Consider the following 24,756-nt stretch of genomic DNA (forward strand, 5'->3'; position numbering starts at 1 on the left):
TTTGAGAATTCTTGGGCATGAAATATGAATCATCAGCATATGCCTGTGCTAGAAACAACTATGCCCCTGGAATTTGCAAGCCATGAAGCTGCCCTGTAGTTGTAAGATGGTCCATATGCAATAATAATGGATGAGTAGCAATGGCATATAGTGGCAAACTAAGAGGGCAACCTTGTCTCACTGAGCGGGTCATAGTCCATGCTCTTGACAACCCACCACCAAGCAAACATTGCGCAGTGGCATGAGAATAGAGCCAGTAAATAAAGTGGACTAGCCAAGGGCCAAATCCCAATTTGTGCATAGTCTGAGAAATAAAATCCCAATGGACAGTATCAAATGCTTTGGCAATGTCGACTTGCAGAATGAGAACATCTTGTCACACACACACACACACAAACACACACACACACACATACATACATACATACATGCATGCATGCATGCATGCATGCATGCATACATACATACATACATACATACATACATATATATATATATATATGTATGTATGTATGTATGTATATATAGTTATATTTGTAGATCTATAGATATGGATATATAAATATATGTAATTTTAATGATGTTCGATTTACACTCATTTAGTCTTTCAATGTATTCTTCTCATTTGCTGCTCAAGCTTTGATAAGTTTTGTTTGGTTACCTAACTTATTAAGTGCTCTTATTGGCACCTTTCCTAGATTTACGTATTAATGAAAGTCGATTAGTACATTTTTTCATAGAATTTGACTTTTTAGGAATGTGTGTCTAACATTGATTGGTTAAGGATAATAGTTGGTCAAGAGTGTCATATGTATATATATGTTTACGTCGGCATTTGCAGTTTTAGTTCTTTCTTAGATAAATATTTAACTAAATAAATATAGAGAGTTAGATTTTTGAATATATATATATATATATATATGGACATATAGATACTTATTTGTATATATAAAGATAGATATTTTATAGACATATATATTTGTCCTTTGTGTAGGTTTAGTTTTTCTAGTTGCACGCGCACACACACACACACACACACACGCGCACGCACAAACACACACACACCCACACACACACACACACACACATATAAAATAAAACTAGATTTGGTCTTTCTTTTATTTGTTAACGTTCTTTTCCTTGATTTTACGGTATAGTTTGTGTGTCTTGTTCATCAAAAAGTATTTGATTATAGCACATAGCCATGATTTAACATGAGCAACTAGTGGATTGGAATTTTAATCATTTCCTAAGAAAGAGAGGTGCTGTGATATTGGGAAATGCATCTTAACTAGTGATGACAAATACACTCTTCGACAAATTCTACTTCGCATTGGACTGGGTACTTTCGATGACACATACAAATGGGCATACCTAGTAATATTTCATTGCAATGTCAAAACACATGACAAGACGAAAATCAAATGGATGTACACTAGACATAACATAGTGAATTGTGAATTTTCGATTAACTTAGTTGTGACATGGATAACAGCTGGGGGGGATGCACTCTAAACCTTCCTTCCATGCATTGTTCTAACAAAATGTTATGTTGGATGGTGGCAGGTTAGTATCTCTTGTTCAATTAATATGAAAAAGCTCAAAAAGTTCGACAAGTAGACTGGGGTATTTATATCATCAATATTATTTCGATTGAAACTAGATTTATTTCGACGAGTATACTGGGGTATTTATATCATCAATATTACTTCGATTGATAACTAGATTTTGGGGAAATTTTTGTAATGACATATTAGAAAAACAATTTATCATTCGATGCAAATACCGCATGACAATGGTTTGCATGTCTTGTAAATGCACATGCACACATTATATAGTGTGTGTGTGTGTGTGCGTGCGTGCGTGTGTGTGTGTGTGTAGTAGACATTTACAACACCCCTTTCCATAGTGAAGAGTAGACAAATTTGGAGAAGGAAAGAGAAATGTTTAATAGATAAACATTGCAATAAACATCCCAAAAAAATGAGTAGCATCATTAAAGGATGAACAATTTCTAAAAAAGGAAATGTGAGCAGTAGAGCTTTGATAAGTCATTGGCAGCATCACTTTTATTGAAGAGGGGAGTTTGCCTACTTGCCACCATCCAACAAGAAAAACATAGTGAGAACCAATTTAAACTTTAGTTGGGAAGACAGGTGTCATAAACACCCCTCCCTTGTTATCAGAGTCATAATAAAAATCAAATACTTGACAACAAACTTATAAAGCTTAATGAAAATTAATGTGTTATAAGGAAAGAGTCTAGAAGAAAGGGATCATACTAGGAAACATTAGAAAAAAGATCATAAGTTTGAAGAGGGTAAAAAATGATATTTAAGAGAGAGCAAATAACAACATTTTGGACAAGAAGGTTGGATGTTACAACTAAAAATAGCTAAAATAAGTAACACTTTTAGGGGGAGTTTTAAAGATAAGCAAGAAATGTTGAAGATGGGAGAGTAGAAAAAATAGCTTAAAGGAAAAAAATAAAGAGTTAGTTAGTCAAAAAAATTAGTTTAAAGGAAAAATTAAAGGGTAAGTTAGTCAAAACATTAGTGGTTAAAAGAATAGTAAGCAAAAGAGAGAAAAATAGTTGGAAAATAAAGATACGTGGGCGAGGGGGAAATCAAGGTAAAGTTTAGTTAAAAAAGGGGGACACGTGCTTTTATGAAGGGGGGGCAGAAAAAGGAGCCAAAGGCAACAGTATTGAATGGACCTATAAGTCCATTGTTGCAGAAATAGAGAGAACCACTGAGGAGAAGTGCAAGGAACAGGAACTGAGTCGAGGTGCACGAAAGTCGAAGTTGGGGGCGCGAGGGTCAGCCAAAAGCTAGGTCACTGAGGTGTGGGGAGGTAGCAACACAGAGAGGTCAAGAATGCGGCAGGACAGGGTACTAAGGAGATAAAAGGAACCTGGTCACCAAGGACGAAGAGAAGAGGGTGGAGAAAAGGGGTAAGTAAGAGGGCTTTAAATATAGGTATGGAGTAAGGGGAGAAGGGGAGAAGTCGGGTGGAGTACATGAGGTGAAGGTGAGTCATCCATCGGTGGGGAAATCAAGGCGTTAGGTAAATTAGCAGGCACGGAAGATGAGGCACAGCATTGGGAGCCACGAGATCCAAGCCACGTGGAGGGGAGGGGGTCTAGTTATGTGAGTAGAGATGTGGGGGGTAAGATCAAAGGTGTGGTTGGGAAGGTAGAGAGAGAGAGAGAGAGAGAGAGAGAGAGAGAGAGGGAGGGAGGGAGGGAGGAAGGGAGGGAGGGAGAGGGAGGGAAGAAGGGAGAGAGAGGGGAGAGAGAGAGAGAGAGAGATAGCGTAGAGAGATGAAGAGAGAGAGAGAGAGAGAAAGCGAGAATAAGAGAGAGGGTGAGAGAGGGAGAGAGAGAGAGAGAGAGAGAGAGAGAGAGAGAGAGAGAGAGAGAGAGAGAGAGAGAGAGAGAGAGAGAGGGAGAGTAGGGGGGTTTGGGGGGGGGGAAGTTTGGTTATTTAGTTTAGTTAGTGTAGTTAGGTAGAAGTGTAGTCAGTTTGGCGAGGGAAGTTAGGGAAGCAAGGGTGGTTCGGAGGTTTGGTTAGGTAGTTAATGTAGTTAGGAAAAAAGGTGTAAATAGTTTAGGAAAATGGGGGGCGAAAATTAAAAAAGGGGGGCAAAAAAGAGGAAGCTATTAGGGAATAAGTAGTAAAAAAGGTTTTATAAAATACGCGGAAGGGTGAGGAGATTTAAGAAAGGAAAATTTTATGAAAAGAACCAAAGAGTTTGGAAGTTTAGGAAGATTTAAAAAAAAAGGGGGGGGGGGGGGGGGGAGAGAAGAGAAGGGGGGTTGTTTTGGGTCTAAGGGCTTGAAGGAGATAAATTAAGGGAAAACTTTAGAAGTTTAATATAACTTTAGATTTAGATATTAGAACATGGAACTAATAGAAAAAAGGGGGGAAATGGGAGAGTAAGTGTAAATTAAAAAAGAATTAATAAAAAGAAAAATTAGGGAGAATGGATACAAGAAAATTAGGAGAAAATTTAGAAATTTTTTAATTAATAAAGTTAAAAAAAGGGGGATGAGGGGAGTAGAAAAGGCAAAAATTTAAGGGAAATAAAGGATAGAAGTTAAGGGAAAATGTTAACGGGAACATTAATGATTAAAAAGGGGGGGGGGGGAAGGGGGGGAAATAAAGTAAATTTAAAGGAAACATGAATAGGAAGTGTGTGTGAGTGTGTGTGTGTGTGTGTTTGGGGGGGGGGATTATTTTTGCTACAATTTTATATGGAATTATCTGATAAATTAGGAAAAAGAGTTACCTAATTGAAAAAGAGTCGGTAAATGAAGGAGTTACCTAATTGAAAGAAACGCATGATACTACTTAATGGCATTACCTGAAAAGGACATTTAGAAACACAAACAAAAAAGAGAAATATGTGTCTTCATTTGCCTTCCCATCATCTTTGCTCTTTGTTCTCTTGCCATCATCTTTTGAATTCTCCTTGTCCTCCACTACCTAGAGGCTTGACAAACAAGAAGAGATAAATATGTCCCCATTAAAACTTTTTTGCACAATAGCAACTTGCCTATAAAATTTTTATCATGCCATTGTCTCCACAGAGCTCCTACAGTTCCAATTTCACATTTTTGGGCACACTCATTGTATGCCACCATTGGCTATCAAATTCTACCATCCCCATCCCTTGAAGACCTAAGTCACAATATTTGAAGTATCACTTTCTTGTCACGATGGATAATGGTAAACAAAGAACTTAGTCACAATTTTGAAGCATTGAAGTTGAGTAATGGGCAGATAGGTTTTAAGCAGTGAGTAGAGTCATAGCACGATTGACACCCTGATTTATTATTGATTTTTGGAGAAGCTACTGCTAACATTCTCACAGTCATGATTAGTGTGGAATACACTTCTGTGCTACTATAGATTATCAATCAAACCGAAAAATCTGGTGCTACAAATTTCTCTATAGGCTGACATGAATTAATGCCGTGAATGTTCAAGCCAAGTGAAAATTTGAGCACTGGGGCTACTCTTAAGTTGTGCACGTCTGTAATTTAGGTGATTGCAAGGTCCAAAACTTAATGTAGCTTTATATGTTATAGGACGAGTATAGGACTCAATCTACCTCATGCACTTTGTGTACAATAGTTTGAGTGTTGGCTAGTCTTTTAGTGTAGATAGTGGCTATCTTGGTCCACAGGTTAGGTTAGTTTGCACCACTATCAATTTTGTATGATACTAGATTCGTGCTGCATAGAGGGGCAGCAAAGCTTTGGTTCTCATAGACTATCTTCATTGACTCTCGAGTGGGTTGCGATTTGGAAAGGTTTGCTATACCACTGGACAAAGAGTGAGGCACTAGACAAAGAGTGAGGCAGCAAATCTTCTTCGTTATCTTTGGCAGTAAGCTATGAAGGTCTTTGACTGTTGAGCCCACAGCTCAAGAATATTCACTCAAGAAAAAAAAATTTGGTTAGAATGTGCACAATTATGAGTGAGGGGTGCAAAGTTAAGATGAGAGATGGCTAGATGAAACCTAACCCCTCAATGACATGTGGAAAAAATACAAAGGGTCTTAATTCCACGTACGGAGTGGGTAGTTCAATATCAAGGTATATGAAGCCTTTATGGAGAAGACCTCCAATACCTTGGATCCTTTTAACGGGGTCTCTTTGAGTGGCTAGGTGGTTGAGGATTCAAGCATCCTTTGTACATAGCTCCACCAGTGAGTGCCACATGTCCATGTATTTGAACATGGTTTCAGAGCTATAATAGCTTTGACTATCCTTGAGTGGAGGTGCGAGTGAAAGCATGCCACCACATGGCAGTAGCAAGGTAGATGTAGGGGTGCTTCCAAAAAGGCATGACACAAGGTAAGAGATTACAAAAGTGGGCACATGCAAAAGTAGCCAATCAAAAGTTGTTGAAGCATGGCAGATAGCAGTGCAGATGCATAGCAAGGATTGGTGTCAACCAATGAAAGAGGCAGTAGATGAAGTGTGAAATACAAATGCAAGTCCTCCAAGAGAAGCCATGCAAGGAGTAAATGTGCTAATTAATCTGACAGCATGCAAAGAGGAGATTCACACAAGGTCAAGCCAATGATGAATTGGAGCCCACTGATCGCAAAGGAAGCACATAAGGAAAGAAGTCAATGGCAATTAGAACACAACTCATGATTGAGGGGGCTATGAGAATGTGCACCATCATGAGTGAGTGCATGAAAGTGGAACCTCACCCTCAATGGCATGTAGCAAAAATGTGAATGGGCTTAATACCACATACGAAGTGGGTAGCCCAAAATCAAGGTATATAAAGTCTTGATGCAGAGGACCTCCAATAGCTCGGATCCTTTTAAGGGTATGAGGTCTCTTGGAATGACTAGGTGGCTGAGGGTTGGGGCATCCTCAATACAAAACTCCACAAGTGAATACCACATGTCCACATATTTTAACACGTTTGGATTTCTTGCATATCTCTTTCCCTCATGGATAATGATCCACGTGAACACTTCACCATGCTAGCACAACACCTTGGTGAAATAAGAGAATACCATGGCCTTACTATTGTATCTATTGTGCACAAGCATTATAAATAATAATAAAATTACACCTTCTAAAGCTTTAGTAACCAAGGAATGGGCGACATTGTGGACTTGCAAGATTGTAGCCCTTACTAAGGGATTTCCCATTCCTAGGTAGAGTGGAAAATGCAAAATTGTAGATACTTTATGGTCTTCTTGTAGGTTTTAGATCTCAAAGAATTGCAAACCTTGAAAGGCAATCTTGCAAAAGAACTTCCACGGTTGAGAAGAATAGATGCCTTTAAAGATGAAATCAATGACAAAGCCAATAGATATCTGCCTTTCAAAATGAATCGAAGATACCCCGTATCATGTGTGCTACAATTTTAATAGATTAATATTCAAATGTCAAGGCCATAAGTTCAAGCATAAACTTTCCATACGATCGGATGGCGAGTCAGTCAATAAGGCAAACAACACGATACGATCACAATGTGTACAACACTATATCATGATATCCTCCCGTTGCTAATGCAAGAAAATGAAGGGAGCAAGTGTGGTGCATTAAATTGATTGAGTTGAGGGAAAGCCTAATTGGACCTCATGCAACCTTACTGTGAAAGGGAAAATCAATAATGTGGCTAAATTTGAAACAATATCCAACCTACACATTCATGATAACAACTCAACATCATAACTATTGGTGTTCCTATAAAGTAAAAGTTGGGATATGCTAGCTCATACACAAGAGGAAGGGCCCCCCTAACCTTGTAACAAAAATCTTAAATGACTAAAACAAAATTAAGAACTGCACAAAACTAGGTCAATTGCTTTTCTCTCACGACCACAAACTCTTTGAGTGCTAATGATACTTATAACATTGAAAACATATGAAAATGCTAAAAATACAAGAGATGATCCCTTTATGAGTTTTTAAGGTTTTTGAGTGCTTTGTGAATGTTTAGCATGTACTCTTAGAGAAAGGTTTATTTTTTCAATGTCTGTGAAAAAAAGAAAGCCTTAGAAGGCTATGACGGTGTTCTTCAACGAGATCTCTATCAACCTCTATACCATTCAATATTATGTAGCCCATTCAACAAACACACCAAAGAAATGAGCTTTTCATCCACACATTGACACAAACAAGTTGACATGGTACCAAAAATTCCATACATAAGAGGAAACCACCCAAACAACTCACTCTAAACACAAACAAGGAAACATGTATTGCACCATATACTGGCCAACATACACACAAAAAATTATCACTATGATCTCACCATCAAATAATCCAAACAATATTATAAGCTTGTACAAGGAGATAAAGGTAATGCTTTTGTAACACACTAGACAAAATGGTCAATGTAGTAAAATTATCATTACTCGCCTAAAATTCATGGTTCTAGTGCCTCTATAAAGGTAACATCCATACAAACTTTGATATCGATCCTTCCATTTATGATAGCCACGAAAACGGACCAAAGCACAAGTGACCTCAATTTCTAAATAGAGCATGCATTTCGACCACCACCAAAGCAAAAGTCTCATTTCTCCTATACTATATGTAAAGTCCAAACTATGCAACACCATGAGGTAACATGCCAACAATACTATGCAAATAATAAATGGCCTTTAAATAGAAATGGAACATTTTCAAATCAGATTCTAGGTAAGCAATGCTCATCATCAATTCACTCAATCTGCAATTTGTAAAATCATCACCCAGAACAAATTGTATGCTCAAAGCCAATATGCCCAATCAATGCTTTTAAGATCAATATGCTACACTTCGAAGCCAAAATGCAATGTGCTAATGAGTCAAGCTTTGATAGAGATGAACAAAGGATTAGTTCCCCAAAAATAACATGCTTACATTCAATCAAACAATTTTGTACAAATGCGAAACTTCAATATGTTGTGGTTGGGATTTGCTCATGTTATCAAAGTCATGGAGGATGTGTCCTCTCATGTGAGACCAATGTCTTATTACTTTCCCTTACTCCTCCAAGCATCTATACAAGTACATTTTCATTTCATGTCACACAATTGCCAACTAGGTCATTTATGATTAGTTGAGATATATAACCCAATTGCAATTGTAGTCCTTACATGAAGGCTATCAAGTTGTCTATTATAATATTGCGAATTTTCCCATTTAAATAAATGGTTTCACAATAGTCTTGACCATTCTTACCTTTAAATTTAAAATATTACATGTTCTCTAAACAAGTTCTGTTTCACAAAACATGTATGGATTGTTAAAAAACAACCAAACTTTGAGAAATAAGCAAAGCTGTGCACAAATTACCACACAGCAATTTGTTCACACTGTTCATCAAGCACAATGCAATGAGAATGACGAGCTTTTAGTGCATTAGGACACATTAAAAAGACTACACATTATTATTTTCATTCCTAATCATGTGTAGGTGTCTTCTTCAAGAGCTCTCATGTTATTGTTTTGCACTCAATGACTTGAAAGATTACAAGTAACATGAAATACAATAAGGTCACAACTTAACTCGTCAAAGCAAAGGTCAAAAATTTTATTTGAAGCATGTTTCATAAACCTTCGATATGTGTGTATTTGGTGGCCTTCCTACTGTCTCAACTAAAACTCTTCAACACTTTTTAACAACCAAGCCTCTCTCACAATGGGAAAACATATGAGCATCACAACTTACATGTCACAAGATTCCGCCTTAAGTATTTGGTGGCCTCCTATTATCTAGCTTGCTATTAACACACTCTTTAAGATACTCAACAGTAAAACATATGAGAATCACAAATTAATATCACTAGATTCTGCCTCGAACAAGTACAAGTTGAATAAGTAACCATTCTTTGCCTAAAAGATGGGAGCACATTCAGTGCAAAAACTTTCTGATTTAGACTAACAATTACACCCTAGATGTACAGATTAGCCAGCACAGGGGTGCGTTTAGATGCAAACATTATTGCCCTAAAAACAGTAAACAAGATAAAAGTTCAGTTGTGAGGCTTCAGCATGGGGAATAAAAGAGTGGAAAAATGAAAAAAGCAATCTAAGAATGGAGGGTTGAAAACGTGGAGACTATCAAAGGCCAAAGAGGGATATAAGCCGGCTGCCATCATACTAGGAAGGGCTATGCATTGAAGATGAGCTGCAAGGGATTGCAAAGGAGTCTCATACAAAGCAACAACTCAGGAACTCCTGAAGTGCGAGGTTAACAAACTTCAGAAAAAAGCACACAATCATCGGTAAACTGAAGAACAAAACTGGGCAAGCACAAGGTGGGTTACATGATCCTACTCATATAAGAACAAAACAAATGGGCATATGTTTCATTACATCGAGGTATAAGATTGTTGACGAGAAGTCCAAAACAACCTATGGCTATCTCTATGTACTTATATGCCTCTTTTATGTCAAATTAAAATACAAAATGATTTTTACTTCCTATGGAAAACAACCTGCTAATTCAGAACTCTGATCCATTTTTGGTCTATAGAATCCAGAGATCATCACAATATTGGTGTCCCAGATCTTGTGTGGACAAGCAGACACTAGCTCGAGTTTTGCAGGTCTGGAAGATCTGTAACCATTGAAGGGAAAACTCAGCCTTTGCAAATCTGCATCAATTCCTGAAGAGCGAGGACATAGCAGCACTGCAGCAAAAATCTACTTGGAAATTCTGGAAATAGCAAGGATCAGAACACTTACACAGCATACCTTCATCATCACTCTCCGCCTCTACATCAGAGGTATCATGTTGCTGCAAAAATGGAAAAGACACAAGATTACCTCGATTGAACATTTGACTACACCTAAAATGACAGATGTGATCACAGTAATATCCAGCTCAGGAGACATGAGCACTGACTTCTCTGGTATGCAGTCAAATCTTCATACCGAAAAGTCATCCATGCCGCCAAAGTCAAAGTTGTCAACTGAAAATCAACCACAAGGAAAGCCTTAGTGTGATGACTCCATCCTGGCAGTCTTCAGACTAGAACTTCCCAAGCCTCCAGATTAACTTCAAACAGCATTAAGCTCTCTTGGCAAGCCACAAGAAAAACATGAACTCTATTTTATTTCAAGGTCTGCTTACATTTAGAACCTTCAGCATCCTCCTCATCTTCGTCAACCCACTTGTTCCAATCAACCTTCAAGTAAGGCGGAGGCTTGCCCTCAGCCTTTAGCAATCTCTTCCACCAGCCCTTCTCTTGCTTTTGAATTATGCAAAAAATATGCCTGAGCCCAACATTTATTTTGCTAGACTGCGACAATCTTACAAAGGTCATTCATACTGGGAAAGAAAATAATTATCAAGCGAAAGCTAAGTAATTCTCACTAACAAATCCGACCAGAGAATGTCCATCCCTACATACCTCGACGTTTATCTTGTTGAACAGCTCAACTTCAATCTCAAAAAGATGATCATCCGCTCCTGCTGTAGCAGAAAAAACAAACTTCCCCTCTGGTTCAAGCTTTACTTTCGGACTTTTCGAATCAGGCAATTCCACTGTCAAGAAAATATGTTCAGATCTTTGGGCCCAAACTATCTCGGGATGCCGACTGTAAACAAGAAATCCATGTTAGCGATGAGTTAGCACCAAGCTTTTTACGATGAACAAAAAAGCGGGTGCACAGTTCATTTCCAGTGGAGAGAGGACAAGAAGTCGCACAGATTAAAAGAAAATGAGAAAGGAAACCCAAGTGAGAAAATTCATCCAGGACTAAGAAGCGCTGGGTTACCTACCTCATACTGAACTCTCAGACAAAGCTCCAACGCTCCACTAAGGGCAAAGATTTCTCCCCCTTCCCCAATTCTGGAGTGTTTTAGGGGAACGTGGAGTCGGCAAATGGTTTGCAATCAATGAATGTTTCCCGCATTAATAAAAAGTATCATGTCTTATATGCAACATTTAAAACTTATTTTTTATTAGGAGTGTCTAGCGGTGCCTCCTTTAGAGCCCATTTGGCAAATATGCCACAAGCCTAGGCATACGGAAGTAGACGTCCCCGCGCCAACGCCAATGCAAACTCGTACATCTGCCACACAATTGCCTGCAACAATGTGTCGTCTAGTCCTAGAACTAAATGAAGCCCCAAAATGCCCGAGTAGAGAGGAGGAAATTCCATCTCCATCAGCACACCTACAGTGTCAGCTAAAATCTTGGGGCTCTTCGTGGGAACTCTGTGCTCTTTTAGCAAATCGTGGCATTTCTACCATCATGGGAACAGCCTGTTAGAGGGAGTGCTATAGTTGAGGATTGAAACTCTTTTGTGAATTTTCACATGGAACTTTAGAAAAAATAACTAAGAAGAGTTTCAAATTGCCATTTATGGGATCATCCTACAAAAATTGCTTTTTAATAGCTCAACACTCTTTTTAAAATCATTCACTTTCTCTTTTGGAGCCAATATCTCTTGCTTTACCACTATACTAGGAGGTAGTCCCCACGCACACTTGTGCACTCTTGATACGTCTTGAGTGGCTAAATTAATGAAGCCAAGCACTAATCTCCAAAATCTGTTATTTGCATGTTTGTTCTTTGGCCATTAAAGTAGTGCTACTTAATCTTTTCAATCTATATTTTAAACATCTCTTAAGTGACTCATACAAGGTTGATCTCCAACATGAAATAAACAATCGCATAGTTTGTATCAATAGTTATCATTCTTGTTTTTTGGCCATATATGATGTCTAATGCAATGTGAACATTTAACTCAATGAGCAAACATTGATACTAGACTGTCTTCCGTCTTGATAGTATTATATTGTTTGCATCATTGTTTTTGCTCCTCAAGCACTAATCTCCAAAGTCAAATAGACAATCAAGTTTCGTTATTTACATGTTTGTTCTTTGGCCATTAAAGTGGTTTTTGATCTAGATTAATAACCTATTTTTAATATATATTAAGTGACTCAAGCAAGGAAGCCAAGCAGCGATCTCCAACATAAAATAAACACTCCTCTAGTTTGAATCAACAATTATCATGCTTGCTCTTTGGCCATATGTGATGTCTAATGCAATGTGACAATAGAGTACAACGAACAAACGTAGATAAAAAACTACCTCTTTCTTCTTGATAGTATTATATTGTCATCACCATCGTTGTTGCTCTCATCAAGGTTAGAGCTTAGCTACAAAATGATCTCAATCATTGGATCAAGTCATATTCTCTAGCAAAAAATCTAGAGATAAACAAATAAACAATAGTATAATCAAACACAATGTCTGATCTACACAAGCCATTATATCCAAGGAAAAAGTTGACTTACAAAACTATCAAAAGACAACTCACTACTCCACTCATTGTAAAAGACAACTCACCATTCCACTCATTGAAAAAGACAACTTAACCAAAATGGAGTAAATCTTACATGAAATCACTTACAATGAAGATGCTAGAGCAGATACAGGAATAAAATCAAGCTCATTCCACACCATCTTTCAAACCAATCACCTTAAGCTCTTTCTAACAGCTTTCAAACCCTCCACCTTTATAGATCTATGCATTTGAGTTGTCAAAGAAGCCCTAGAAGATGTGAATAGAGAATGCTTGACAATGTCAACCATAATTATAACACTAACCCAAACGACACACAATTCTTGACGTTGACATAGGATTCTACCAAAACTCTTCTACAAGGCAACTAGAGTACTTGAGCGTAAATTTTGTCATTTCTCTTAACAACCTAAAGCACAAAACACTTCAACATATTACCCAAATCCAAAGAATCAAAATCTTCGATCATCACAAAAGTACAAAAGCCTTTCAAATTCCCCAATATCCTCTAAGCCTAATCATCCTTGACAAAACTCTTATTCACACAACCCACAACCTCAAACTCTCTAAGGTTGACAACTAAATTGCATCAACAATCCCCAGCAACAACAACGTCTAGCTAAGACAAAAAACTCAAACCATCTGATAGCTTTATAGCACAAGATAGACCTCACCATAATGCTATCACCAAGAATCTCCACAAAAGCAAGCAAAATAATGCAAACTTGCACAAAAGCTCACAACCCTTACAAGCATGCCAAACACTTGACACACACCTTGCAGCTCTTACAAAGCATCATCCACCTCACAGTCCTCACCATGCATCTTGCAGCTCTTACAAAGCATGCAAAATCCTCACCACACATGTCACAATGCCTACATTGCACCTTATAGAATTCACTACTAACCCTCAAAACTCTTGCCCAAATGCTTTTAAATTAATAGGTAATGTAAAAACTAACTCACAAACAAAAACCACCAACTCAATGACATGCAACATAATCACTAATCATAGCAAACCCCAAAAGTTTTACCACATACACATGCACTAAGTATCCAACTTCAAAACTACTATCAGAAAAAAAACTACCACTTGCTGGTCGACCACTGTAACATGTCAATTTTTCCATTGCCTCATTGAGAACTTGATGACTAGCCCACATAATATGTCAATGTTGAAGGATCATCCTTTAGCTTGCTTGCTTCAATTACGCTTTGGCTAAGTGTCTCCATATGTGCTTAGTACATCAGCTACCTAGAAAGCAAGAGGATAATGGAAACCAATTGTAAGACGTGGCTCACTGCTTAGCTAGCTAATAGTAATATATTGGCTCGTTCCACAAATCTCTATATTTGCATCCATAGTAGTGATGCACCATTGACCTAGTAATTACCACAATGCAAATCTTGCCTACTGTAATGTATATAAACAATGGCAATCTTCCCACAGAGATATATCACCACCTATACCAATTCAAATCTATTCAATACCTTTGATTGAATGTTAACAAATTGGACATGTAAAATAATAAGAAAATATATCACCTCTTCCAAAATGACTTGGCATGCCGGATAAACTTCATTTCTTTCTTGATTATTTTTTAGCAATTTAATATGCTCTTGTTATAATTTACATGTCGGCCTTGACATGATTTTCATCACAAAAATAGCAACGCAATTGTGATGTGCCTTGATTTCTACCTCTTTCATTCTTACATTTACCATTATTTTGTTTGGCCCTTGGTCCTTTGGCTTGGCTTCTTGCATAACCTAGTTCATACCTACATTGTGGTTTTTGTTGTACCAGCATTGGGAGTCATCATGCCTTATCAACTTGTTACATGTGCCATAATGCTTGGTTTGGAAATCAATTTCTGTGTGATCTTTCCAAGAAGAACACTTGTTGCACCATTTCTTATCTAGACTTGGTATACCTTGGAAGCCCAATTATTTTAAGTCTTTGCTTATCTTGTTTCAACAATGTCTCTTCCTCATTCTTCTTTGTCTTCGCTTTGGTAGGTCTGCTCTTTCCTAATGCCACTCCACAAATTTGCAATTCCTCATGTGGTCGGATTAACAATCTCAAGAGACCATAGTTCTATCTGACTGCAACTTGTAATCAACCAAGCACATAGCAACTTATCATCTAGTGGCATGCTCAGGTAGTTAATGAGGGGCCACATTTTTAAGACAAAGTCTTGTATGGGTTTGTTCTCTTTCTGGTTCAAGTCACTAATCTTAGTATGGACATCCTCTTCATTGATCTCTTGCCTAAATCTTATGAGGAATGCCTCAAAGATCTATCGCCAGTCTGTAAAATAGCCAATTGAAAATCGGTTGAACCAATGTTGAGTGATTTTAGTCAACGTGCAAGTAAAGTAGTTCATATACTCTTCCTTGGTTATAACACCTTATATGGCACACTTGCAAAAAAGACCGCAAGTGACTATATGGGTCTTCATCTCATCAGCACGCTTGAATTCTTGAAATTTAACCTTGATTGGTTGCACCAACTTTGCCTTGTTGATCACTGCCAGTTCTGGGACAATGTCTGCTGGATTTGGATCCATGGATCTGGATCCATCGGATTGAACTGCCTTGGTTTGGTTGTGACTCACAAGTGCAGCAGGTCCAATTGGTGATAGTATTTGTTCTCCATAATCCCTTACTTTGGCCAGGCTATGTGCTTGGCAACATCCAATCACAATCGTGCTCTTTTGTTTGTGCCCTTGGACTTGTACTGGACTCCAAGTTTGAGTTGTTTGCCTTTTAGATGTAGTTCAATTAGACCTAGGGCTTGACACACGAAATGGAATACTTTAGAAATAGCTCCTCATAACCTTTGTGCCTTGATTATAGCAACTATGCTCCTAGCTTGATTCTTGTTCCACTGATCATAATCTTGGTTTTGTTCTTGCTCCCCCTTTGTCTCGTGGGCAAATCTTCTTCTTTATTCCTAGTGTAAGGCACGTCTTACCTCCAAACCAAATGTTTGTAGTTAGATGGATGTGCTCATGGCTAGGCTTGTAGATGGGCTCGCTGGATTCAGCATCTTGGCTCTAGTCATCCCACGACCTTGAGGACTCTGCTACATGTGGTAACTCAAGTCATGGGTGTGACTCTTAGTGTTAGTGTAGTAGTCAAATGCCATTTCACAATGCAAGGGGCCATGTCATTGCCATCCTTGAGCTCCCATTTGCCAACCCTTTGCTACTTGCAATCGTTCACGTTGGCTATCCATTCTTGGTTTGGAAATCATCCTAGATGTTCATCGGTCCATGTTCTACAAGTTCCAACTGCCTTGGTGCAAGTGTTCTTCGCTCTTGGTTGCAGACCTAGGGCTCATTTCGAGCATGCATCATACATTGGTCAAGGCCCAAAAGATTCTATAGGCTTCTTAGTGACACTCCTCTATCCAGACACCAGTTATCAAGCACTTCTTCAAAGTCTTCAAATCATGTTTGCTACTTGAATGTATCTTTTGTAATATTAAGCTATATCAAAGCAACTGTGCTTGTCTCAGCATGAGTTGTTGCTCAAAGTGTCTATCTCAATTCTCCACTCATACTTTAGCACATGTATCCCCAGAAGGATCACCGAATGTTAACAGTCTTTTTTCTCTCCCCTCATTGATCCACATACCCAATGCTGGAAAGGGATCATGCCATGCTTGGTGAAAATGGCCTCTCTTGCACTCCCTAAAATTCTTGTTGGAAAGGGATCGTGCCTGCTTGGTGCAATGGGTGAAGTTGCCAATGAACTTATAGGGGGGTGGGCAAAATCGTGCAGAAACAAGTGGAAGAGCAGAAGTCAAATTATGAGCAAACAACAAAATCTATATATAAATTGAAAAAGCATGTATTATTAAGGGACCTTGGTTTGTTACAAACAACACTAGTTATAAAGTGGTACTTGTGCAACAAACAGTGCAGGTGTATGCCTTGACCAAAACATAGGTTTCTCTCTCTAAGCAACAGGACTTCACTCTCACAACTAAAATAAAGACAAGTTACAAGCACAGTGTGGTGAGACTGATAGCCCCTCGACTCTCACTCCTCTCTCAATCACCTACAATTCCCTATTTGACTCATTGGGTTGGTGATCCAATCTCCTACATTCCCTCTGAGGTCCTCTGTCACCACGATTCTTGTTATACTTCTTGTTATATTCTTGTTGTTCCACCTTGCTGCTCGGACGCTAGCCACCTAGTCCTTGGAGCTATGACCGTGGTGTTGGTGCTTAGTGTTGTGTACTTGTTGACCTAGATTCAACATAGATATGTGTGTGTGCGTGCATGTGTGTGTGTGCATGCACACATGCACACTTTTTTGTGTGTAGGTGTGCTTGCGCATGTGCATGCGTGTGTGTGTATGTGTGTGTGTGTGTGTGCATGTGCATGCGTGCATGTGCATACTCGCGTACGCATGTGTGTGTGTGCGTATGTTTAGATCAAAAGTCCCATCAATAATTGAGCCATACAATTAATTCTATCAATTGGATAAAAAGTTAAAAAAGGAAAACATATAAGGAAAAAATGTTTGAGACATCTAAGTTGAAAAAAGCAACAACTAGAGTTCCACCAAAATTAAGAATTTTTAATAATATTGAGTTTGACAGATACAACATTGAAAAAAGATGTCGAATCCTCAGGCAGTCCAGGTTTCGAGGTCAAGGTTCACTTACCTGCCACCATCCAAACAAACTAGGTGTTAGAAGATCATAGTTACATTTGGGTAGACAGGTAATGCTTGTTTTCCCCGGCTTGTTATCACTTTACCTAGGAATATAGACACCATATGGATTCTTAGATAATCATAAAAAAGTTTAAGTCACAAGTGGAGTAAGGAGCGAATGAGTGCATGGGTTGAGAAGGGATTAGAGGAGGTATGGGAGGATTAGTGTGCTTGGTGTGTGGGGTGGTTAAAAAGAAAGTGTAAAGGGGAGGAAGTATACGTGTGTGTGTGCGCACGTATGTGCGTGTATGTGTGTATGTGTGTGCGCGTGCATGTACACGCTGACACCGACCTCCAACCTCACTGGCGCATTAGCAATTTTGGCACTACTACCGCAGTGCCCACGTCGACCAACGGATCCATCCCTTATACCTTCCCATGGAACGTCGATGGACCTGGGCCGAGTTCTGCGAGCTCCAACCGGACCCCAACATCTTGTACAACTTTTTGAAGTACAATTTTTCGAAGGAAATGACACAGAATGGATTTTTCTTCTGCCTTCAATCATTCAATGACACCTACGGCTCCGTCCCCACTGATCCCACAGTTGTTGCAGCTGTCCACTTCAATCGCCTTATTCTCTTACTTCTCTGAGATCTCCCCACCCACAATCGACCGATTGATGACAAGCTCCACAATCTCAACAATTAGATTGTCTTCAACCCTGACATCGGCCCCACTCAGTTTCAGAACCTCCATCTCTACCTCCGAGTCTGCAATCTCCATGGCCATCACATCCACACATACGAGGACATGCACGCCACCCATTTTTGGAAGTTCTGCTCGTACTTGACCTCGATCACTCCCTGCCAATTGGACTGCTATGCAATCCTCAAGATGGTCCTCTCCACCCACCTCCTCTAGCACAGCTGATTTGAGGGCGGCTCAGCCAATAGGAAGGGGGGCATGTTAACATCCACATAATACATTCGCAGAATGCGTGGTGTAATGAGTGATTAGAGGTGATTAGGCTGCATGCTTTAATTCAATGGTCGCAGCCATGGAGGGAGTACAGTTACAGGCTTTACGGGGTTTGAGCCACAAATGGCTCAAGATCGGCCTCGCCACTCTAGGTTTTGAGCCTCAAATGGTTTAGGACTCAGATGGGCGAGGTTAACACAAGCGCTATCTGGGACTCGATTAGGAGCCTGTCCTAATGCTAGGCTTGTCCTAAGCACTCTTATATAGTTAACACAAGTGCTATTTTTGACACCCAGAGAGACGTAACAATAGAAGAGAGAAGAAAAGGATAGAGAAGACACCTTGGCACCCTACGGGCCTAAGAGCCTTGTGGATGTAAAGAAAGGGAGAGTGCATAAAGGAAAATGGTTGGTGACTTGTATAAAAGGCCAAATGGTTGACTTTGGTCTTCATTGTTGTATGAACAAGTTTGGAATACAAGCTCCCTCTTCTCTTCCAAGAGTGTCTTTGGGTGTTCTCTTGTTTCCCTTGTAGTGCCTTTGTGGTTGCCACTCCATCCCCCCTCACTCTCCCCTTCCCTCCTCCTCCTCCCTCCCTTGTCCCCTCTCTTCTCCCCTTCTCCCTCTCCTCTCCCTTCTCCCCCTTCCCTCTTTCTCTCGTGGAAACACATTGCAACACTCCGGGAGCCGCTTGAGTGACACATGCAGATGGCTTGTGCTTTGCACTGCTCTCACAAGGAGTAGCTTGGAGAGGAGGCTCCATCGGCATTCCTTCGAGATCCCCACGACACGTGAGTCACCATTGAGACTACACAACCCCTAAAAGGCTCCATTGAGTAGCATGCCATCATCACTTTTCACTTTTGGAGTCATTCTCATGTCCCCCTTCCTCTGACTCCTTGCCACATTGCCCATTTCATGAGGTTGACTCATCCTTACCATCACCACTACCTCTTGTAACATTTTCTCCCCATCTTTGCCAACGTTCATGAATGTTAAGGCCAACCTCAATGTTCTGGTACATGCGGCATAAGGTTTTGAAATGCTGGGTAGCCCTAATGCCCGACGAACCATTTCATACATGAATTGATAAAAATGGTACTCCTTGTTTGCATGCAGCCATCCGCTAGTCTGGGTAGCATTATTGAATTTGTCCATAAAATCTACCCTATCACAGATTCATGTGGCATGGAATCCTATTTTCCACTAATTTAAGATCCATAGCCTAGATCAAGGGAGTTATTGCCGGATCTAAAAAACCCAATCCATTTTTGCCACGCATGTAGGAGACATTTCTCAAGGTGTACATGACAATGCCCTCTTCATGGTACTCCTGGATTAAGCGTGACAACACATTCTTGCGCTCACCAACAAAGTGAAGCTGAAAGAATGTTGTTGGAAAGTTAGATTAACGACTAAGATGAGTGCCATCTTCTCACAAAATAATATGTGACAACATAATGATACTCACAATAGCTCGGTCTTCATGCAACGGCCCATCCGCTATTGTCAAAGATGTGTCCGCCTTTATTATCACAAGAGCAATTGTGCCAACAACTATAGAGATGGTCCCCCTGGCTGTACGAATGATAGAAGATGCCCAAGGCACGTAGCAAGAAATTGTCGTCTCAGGAAGCATTCTAAGGACACTGTCAAAAGGTTCTCCTCTAATAACATTCGTAGTTGCATCTATGTGAAGAGAGAAGTTGCATGTTCCACCTTCACCAATAGTTTTCTTAACAATGGTGGGACCCTCAATCCAATAGAAGGAGTCAATGACTAGGTTATCTCTATATTGTGGCACAACCAAAGTGATTGTCACAATTGTCATTGTCAGTGAAATTAGCCCTCAAACAAGTGGGATACGATGCCTCCCTAGCCTTATAAGTCCCATATTTTACTAAAAGCCTCCCCTCAAATGCAAAGCAAAATCGTATGAACTCAGACAACTCTGCAATTTGTAGTACTTGCTCCAAGCCAACGTACAACTGTGTTAGATGAACTTCAACACAATTTAAAAAAACTCCCTTATTTGGGATCCAAATTGAGCCCATTTTGAACCTTGGTTGCACACACCAAAATATCATGCTACAAGGTATTTTTGTGTCCATCACACACCATTTTGGCATCCCTAGCACTCGCTTGTTTGTGCACTTGTGTGGGCTAACTTTTTGTACAAATGGCGAGCTAGTATTTGTTATAAAAAGGGATGAAGCTCAGTTGGTGGAAGAGTACAAGCTAGAGAAGGTGAGCATTTGTATTATGAATGACTCCTTGCAGTTTGCTCGAGGACAATAGAAGCGAAAGTCCTGTATGTTGCCTCGAAATTGGGAATGAATAACAACCCCCCAAGAATCTGCTCCAACCATTATGTGCCGAGGGGTTAAAACCTTGTGATTTGCAGATTATGTTCATGTGTGAGCTGGGCTGCGCCTCAGATTGATCCATTTGGGAGGGAAGGGGTAAGGAGAGTGTAGAAATTGGAGGAAGTAGGAGAGGGTGGGAAAGTAGAGGAAGCTTCGCTACTGGGGTTGGGTATTAATTCTTTGGCTAAAAATAGATCACGAAGTTGACATAGCACGAGGATTTGGCTAACATAGAGTGGATGCTGATGATGGTGAGTTTTGAAGAGAATTTTAAAAAATATCGATAGAGTTTCAATACACAGAAGAGTGAAGAGCTAAAATAACGCTCAGTCCTTCTTCGATTCCCCAAAATCATCATCTTGAGGGAAGGCCTACTTCATGATGTTGGTCTTGAGGGAAGGTGTTGAGAGACCAATCTCAACATCATGTGATCATATGTGCATAGAACTAACACTGATAGAGTGCTATAAAGGAAAGGGTTAGATGCCTTAACCCTAACCCTAAATGGGTTTATATATTCTACATTTTCAACTAAATCTAGAATATAGTTAGTCATTTGTGGTGTGCTCTCTAGCTGTGCCCTCTCTCCTCATTTCCACTCTTCTCCTCTCCCCTCTTCATATTTTGTCACATTGCTAATGGGAAAACATATATTACCATTTAATCTTTAGAAATAACAATCTTTATAAACACTCCTATACGCACATCGCTATAGTTAGGAAAAATCCACCAGATATTTCCGCTTATCATAGGATGCATCGAGCATGGGGGGTCCAAGCCTCGTATCTCCTAACCATGGAGAAGCCTCTCCACTATTCAAAAGGCCAACAAGACAATGAAGAGGGTTTTTACCACCTTAATATATCTAGGGATCATAGTTGCACATATTTGGGATTTTAATGTCGAAATCCATGTCTCATCTGTGAGAACCAACTCTCAATTAAACTATGCCATACAAGGGTTTGGGCCACACAAGAACCATTTTCCAACACCCCCATGGGCCAACTACCAAAATACAGCCTGCTCCACATAGGTTAAATTGACTCCCTGTAAAGGTCAACCCACATAGGTTGTTCAAGAGCCACTATAAATGCAACCAACCACACACAGCGACTCGGTTCCTAGAGAATCACAATACAGTTTGTCATCAAATAAGTAGATGCCACTAGAGCACATGAGGGCATCACATCTTGCAATGTGCATGTTAAGTTCAACACAATAACCTATTAGAAAGTTTCCATGTGCAGATGCAAGAGACCAAAACTATTAGAGTTTGTAGGGCTGCCCCTTCTTTGAGACCATGTTGGAAAAACCACCAAAGCTTGCCACTTGTCACAAGATGCATCGAGTATAGTGGGCATCCCAATACCCCACCCCCTAGCCATGTAAAAACATCTATAATGTCCAAAAGGCTGATAATAGGACAATGAAGAGGGTTTTTATCACCTTACTATCTCCAAGGACCATAGATGCACATATTTGTATATGGGAGTTTAGTTCGAAAATCCATGTGTCATCTATGAGCACTAGCTCCAAAGTACACTATGCCATATGAGGGCTTTGGACCACACAAGGACATCTTTTCATTCGCTACACTCTTTTACCCAAGTTCATGGAAAAACATAGAAAAATATTTAATCTTTAGAATTCATAACACTTCCATACACATATTGCTACACAAAATGAAGCTTGCTCTTTGCTAAAGTGTCAATATACAAGTTTTAATACATAGCTTCACCTAAATATCTATCTTGTGAAGTAGATCAAGTTCTAACTCAAGCTATTTGTGAAATATTAAAAATGAGCATATGTAGAGCATAATCATTTTCTTAAGAGATTGCAATGGATCATTGAGGTTTACAAATACAATGTTGATCAATTATGCAAGCAAGTATGACAATACATTTGAGCCTACTTATTGAAAGCAATTCAAATAAGGTTACCTTCTTAAAAATTTCCACCCACAATTGAAAAAGGGGAGAGAAGAGAGAGAGAGAGAGAGAGAGTTGTATTAATGTCTTTGGAAGGCCTCACACTCCTATGAGACTAAGTACAATCAAGAAAGTAACTCATACAAGCTAGTGCTTCAAATACATATTCGGGGGCCATGGAGGCTCTCCGATGGGATGCATAAATGTCTCATATTTGCATCTATTGTGCCATCTCATGCTGTGGCAGGGGACATGGTCTCCGTGATCTCTGTATCTAATGTGCCATATAAAGAGTGACACCTTGGCTCAGACTATTATATCCTCCAAGTAGTGCAGTGATGGATTAGACCTCTACCATGTGTGTTTTGGTTAGCCTCTACATCATGTGTGGTGGCCTTGTTACTCCACACTGTCTCTTCCAATTGATCCATGCCACCTTCATGTTGTCTCCATGCCGCTATCTCTTCCAACTAGTCCATGCTACCTGGGTCTGCTGACTCGATGGCAAAGAAGTCATTGATGTGTCGTCGTTCTTGATTTGTTCTTGATTTGTCTCCTATGGAAAAGTCACCTCTTGCTTTATGATATGCTATGTAAGGTCTTTGTGTGTCGCCGCATCTCCATCAAATAGAGGCCAATATAAACCTACTAGTCATGGAAGTACATCAATTGGGAGAGTGGAACAAACCCATGTCCCTCCTAAAATAAATGGTGCTACCATCCTCGAAGGGGTGTCCAACATTGAAGATATCATTTAAGTATTTGGGCATCCTCCTCTCACTTTCTAATATCCTACTTTTGCACCTTCCAAAGACCTCAATGGGTGATGGGCATCTACCCGTGGTGGCAAAGGCCAACATGGGAAAAAAACTTACAAGTGGGTAATTGTGTACTATGCTGATCTGAAAATTATGTGCTGCTCTCTTTGCTTCAGCTTTGATTTTCTTTTCATTTGCCACTAAATCAGCCAAAAATAGCCAAGTATAGGGGCAAATGGGGCAACAAGTTCGTGTCATGCATTTCCCAAGTTTTATTATCATATGCCAAGAAGTTTGTGTCATGCATTTCCCAAGTTTTATTATCATATGCCATCAAATCCACTTCCAATACCCAAGGTTTCTTAGGGGTGACTATGGTAGTCAAAAAGCTGGTCTGAATAAATTGCATCCTGATCTTCATTTGACAGCCCCTCCATGTTGCAAAAGCTATGCTGTTTCAGGAAGTGAAAAGCATTTCAATCCCAAATTATATGGGGAAAATGGATCAGCTAGAGATGGTAAGTTGGAATAAACAAAGAGATTTCTCATTGTCTCAGGCGGTTTCTCAGCAGCAAAGCCCATTAAGGTAGTATTGTCTTCCTCCATTAACTGTTCTAATTTTTTTGACAATTGTTTGATGAGCGATAAGGTCTTCTTGATGCTTCCCTTGCCCAAGACCAATATTCAACACCAATCACTAAATGAAAGTTGCATTAGTAACAGCTTTATAGAATCTGGGTGGTCTCTTAATTCTTGTGAGTCCAAGGCTATGATAGCCTCATGGACCCTTTTGTTGAATATAGACAACACAGCTTTCCAACCCAACGAGGGCAAGGAGGGGTTCCACATAACCAACCCCCCCAAATCTTGATGCCAAGAAGAAAGTTGCTGCAAACAGAAAATCATTTAAGTCCACCATTAGACCAAAGATTTTTGTAATCTCCAAATGGTGCGACTTGTGTGTGTTTTTCCTTACCACTAGAACTAATTCCACAAACTCTAAACTTCAAACTTGAAACTCCATTCCTCATATGTATATGAGATCACCAAGCTGTAGGAGCATGTTATCAAAATCAGTCAAAAGTAGAAGCCACCACGATCTCTCTTCTTTTCACATTAATTTCCAAGCAAGGGGAACATGATTTTAGTTTTGCAACCCAATCCTCCTATGTTCAAAAGCTAGTATTTTCTCCATAAGAGCCTCTCCGTAGTCAAAGCGAGTTGTTGATTGATTACACATTGTAGAATTTCATACGAA

At 39.6% G+C, this 24,756-nt stretch overlaps 1 protein-coding gene across 5 annotated transcripts; it reads right to left on the reverse strand.

Moving 5' to 3' along the window:
- Positions 1 to 9,776: 9,776 nt before the first annotated feature.
- Positions 9,777 to 11,380, reverse strand: LOC147880876 (co-chaperone protein p23-2-like). Of its 5 annotated transcripts, none has more exons than XR_015540447.1 (6): positions 11,256 to 11,380; positions 10,885 to 11,071; positions 10,605 to 10,773; positions 10,377 to 10,443; positions 10,226 to 10,268; positions 9,777 to 10,088 (listed from the first exon to the last, which is right to left on the reverse strand). XR_015540447.1 is itself a non-coding variant. In XM_087369723.1 (6 exons), the coding sequence occupies exons 1-6, from the start codon at positions 11,258 to 11,260 to the stop codon at positions 10,060 to 10,062; spliced, it is 429 nt and encodes a 142-aa protein (XP_087225849.1). In that variant the 5' UTR covers positions 11,261 to 11,380; the 3' UTR covers positions 9,777 to 10,059. The 5 variants fall into 5 exon arrangements, 3 of the variants coding, with proteins under 3 accessions (XP_087225849.1, XP_087225848.1, XP_087225847.1); XR_015540446.1 differs by having other exon boundaries at positions 10,217 to 10,268; XM_087369723.1 differs by having other exon boundaries at positions 10,217 to 10,268; positions 10,406 to 10,443; positions 10,605 to 10,722.
- Positions 11,381 to 24,756: the final 13,376 nt, after the last annotated feature.

This window comes from Dipteris shenzhenensis, chromosome 31, assembly GCF_047967505.1.
Source record: "Dipteris shenzhenensis isolate YYH24624 ecotype China chromosome 31, Dip_SZ_1.0, whole genome shotgun sequence".
Lineage (NCBI taxonomy): Eukaryota > Viridiplantae > Streptophyta > Polypodiopsida > Gleicheniales > Dipteridaceae > Dipteris > Dipteris shenzhenensis.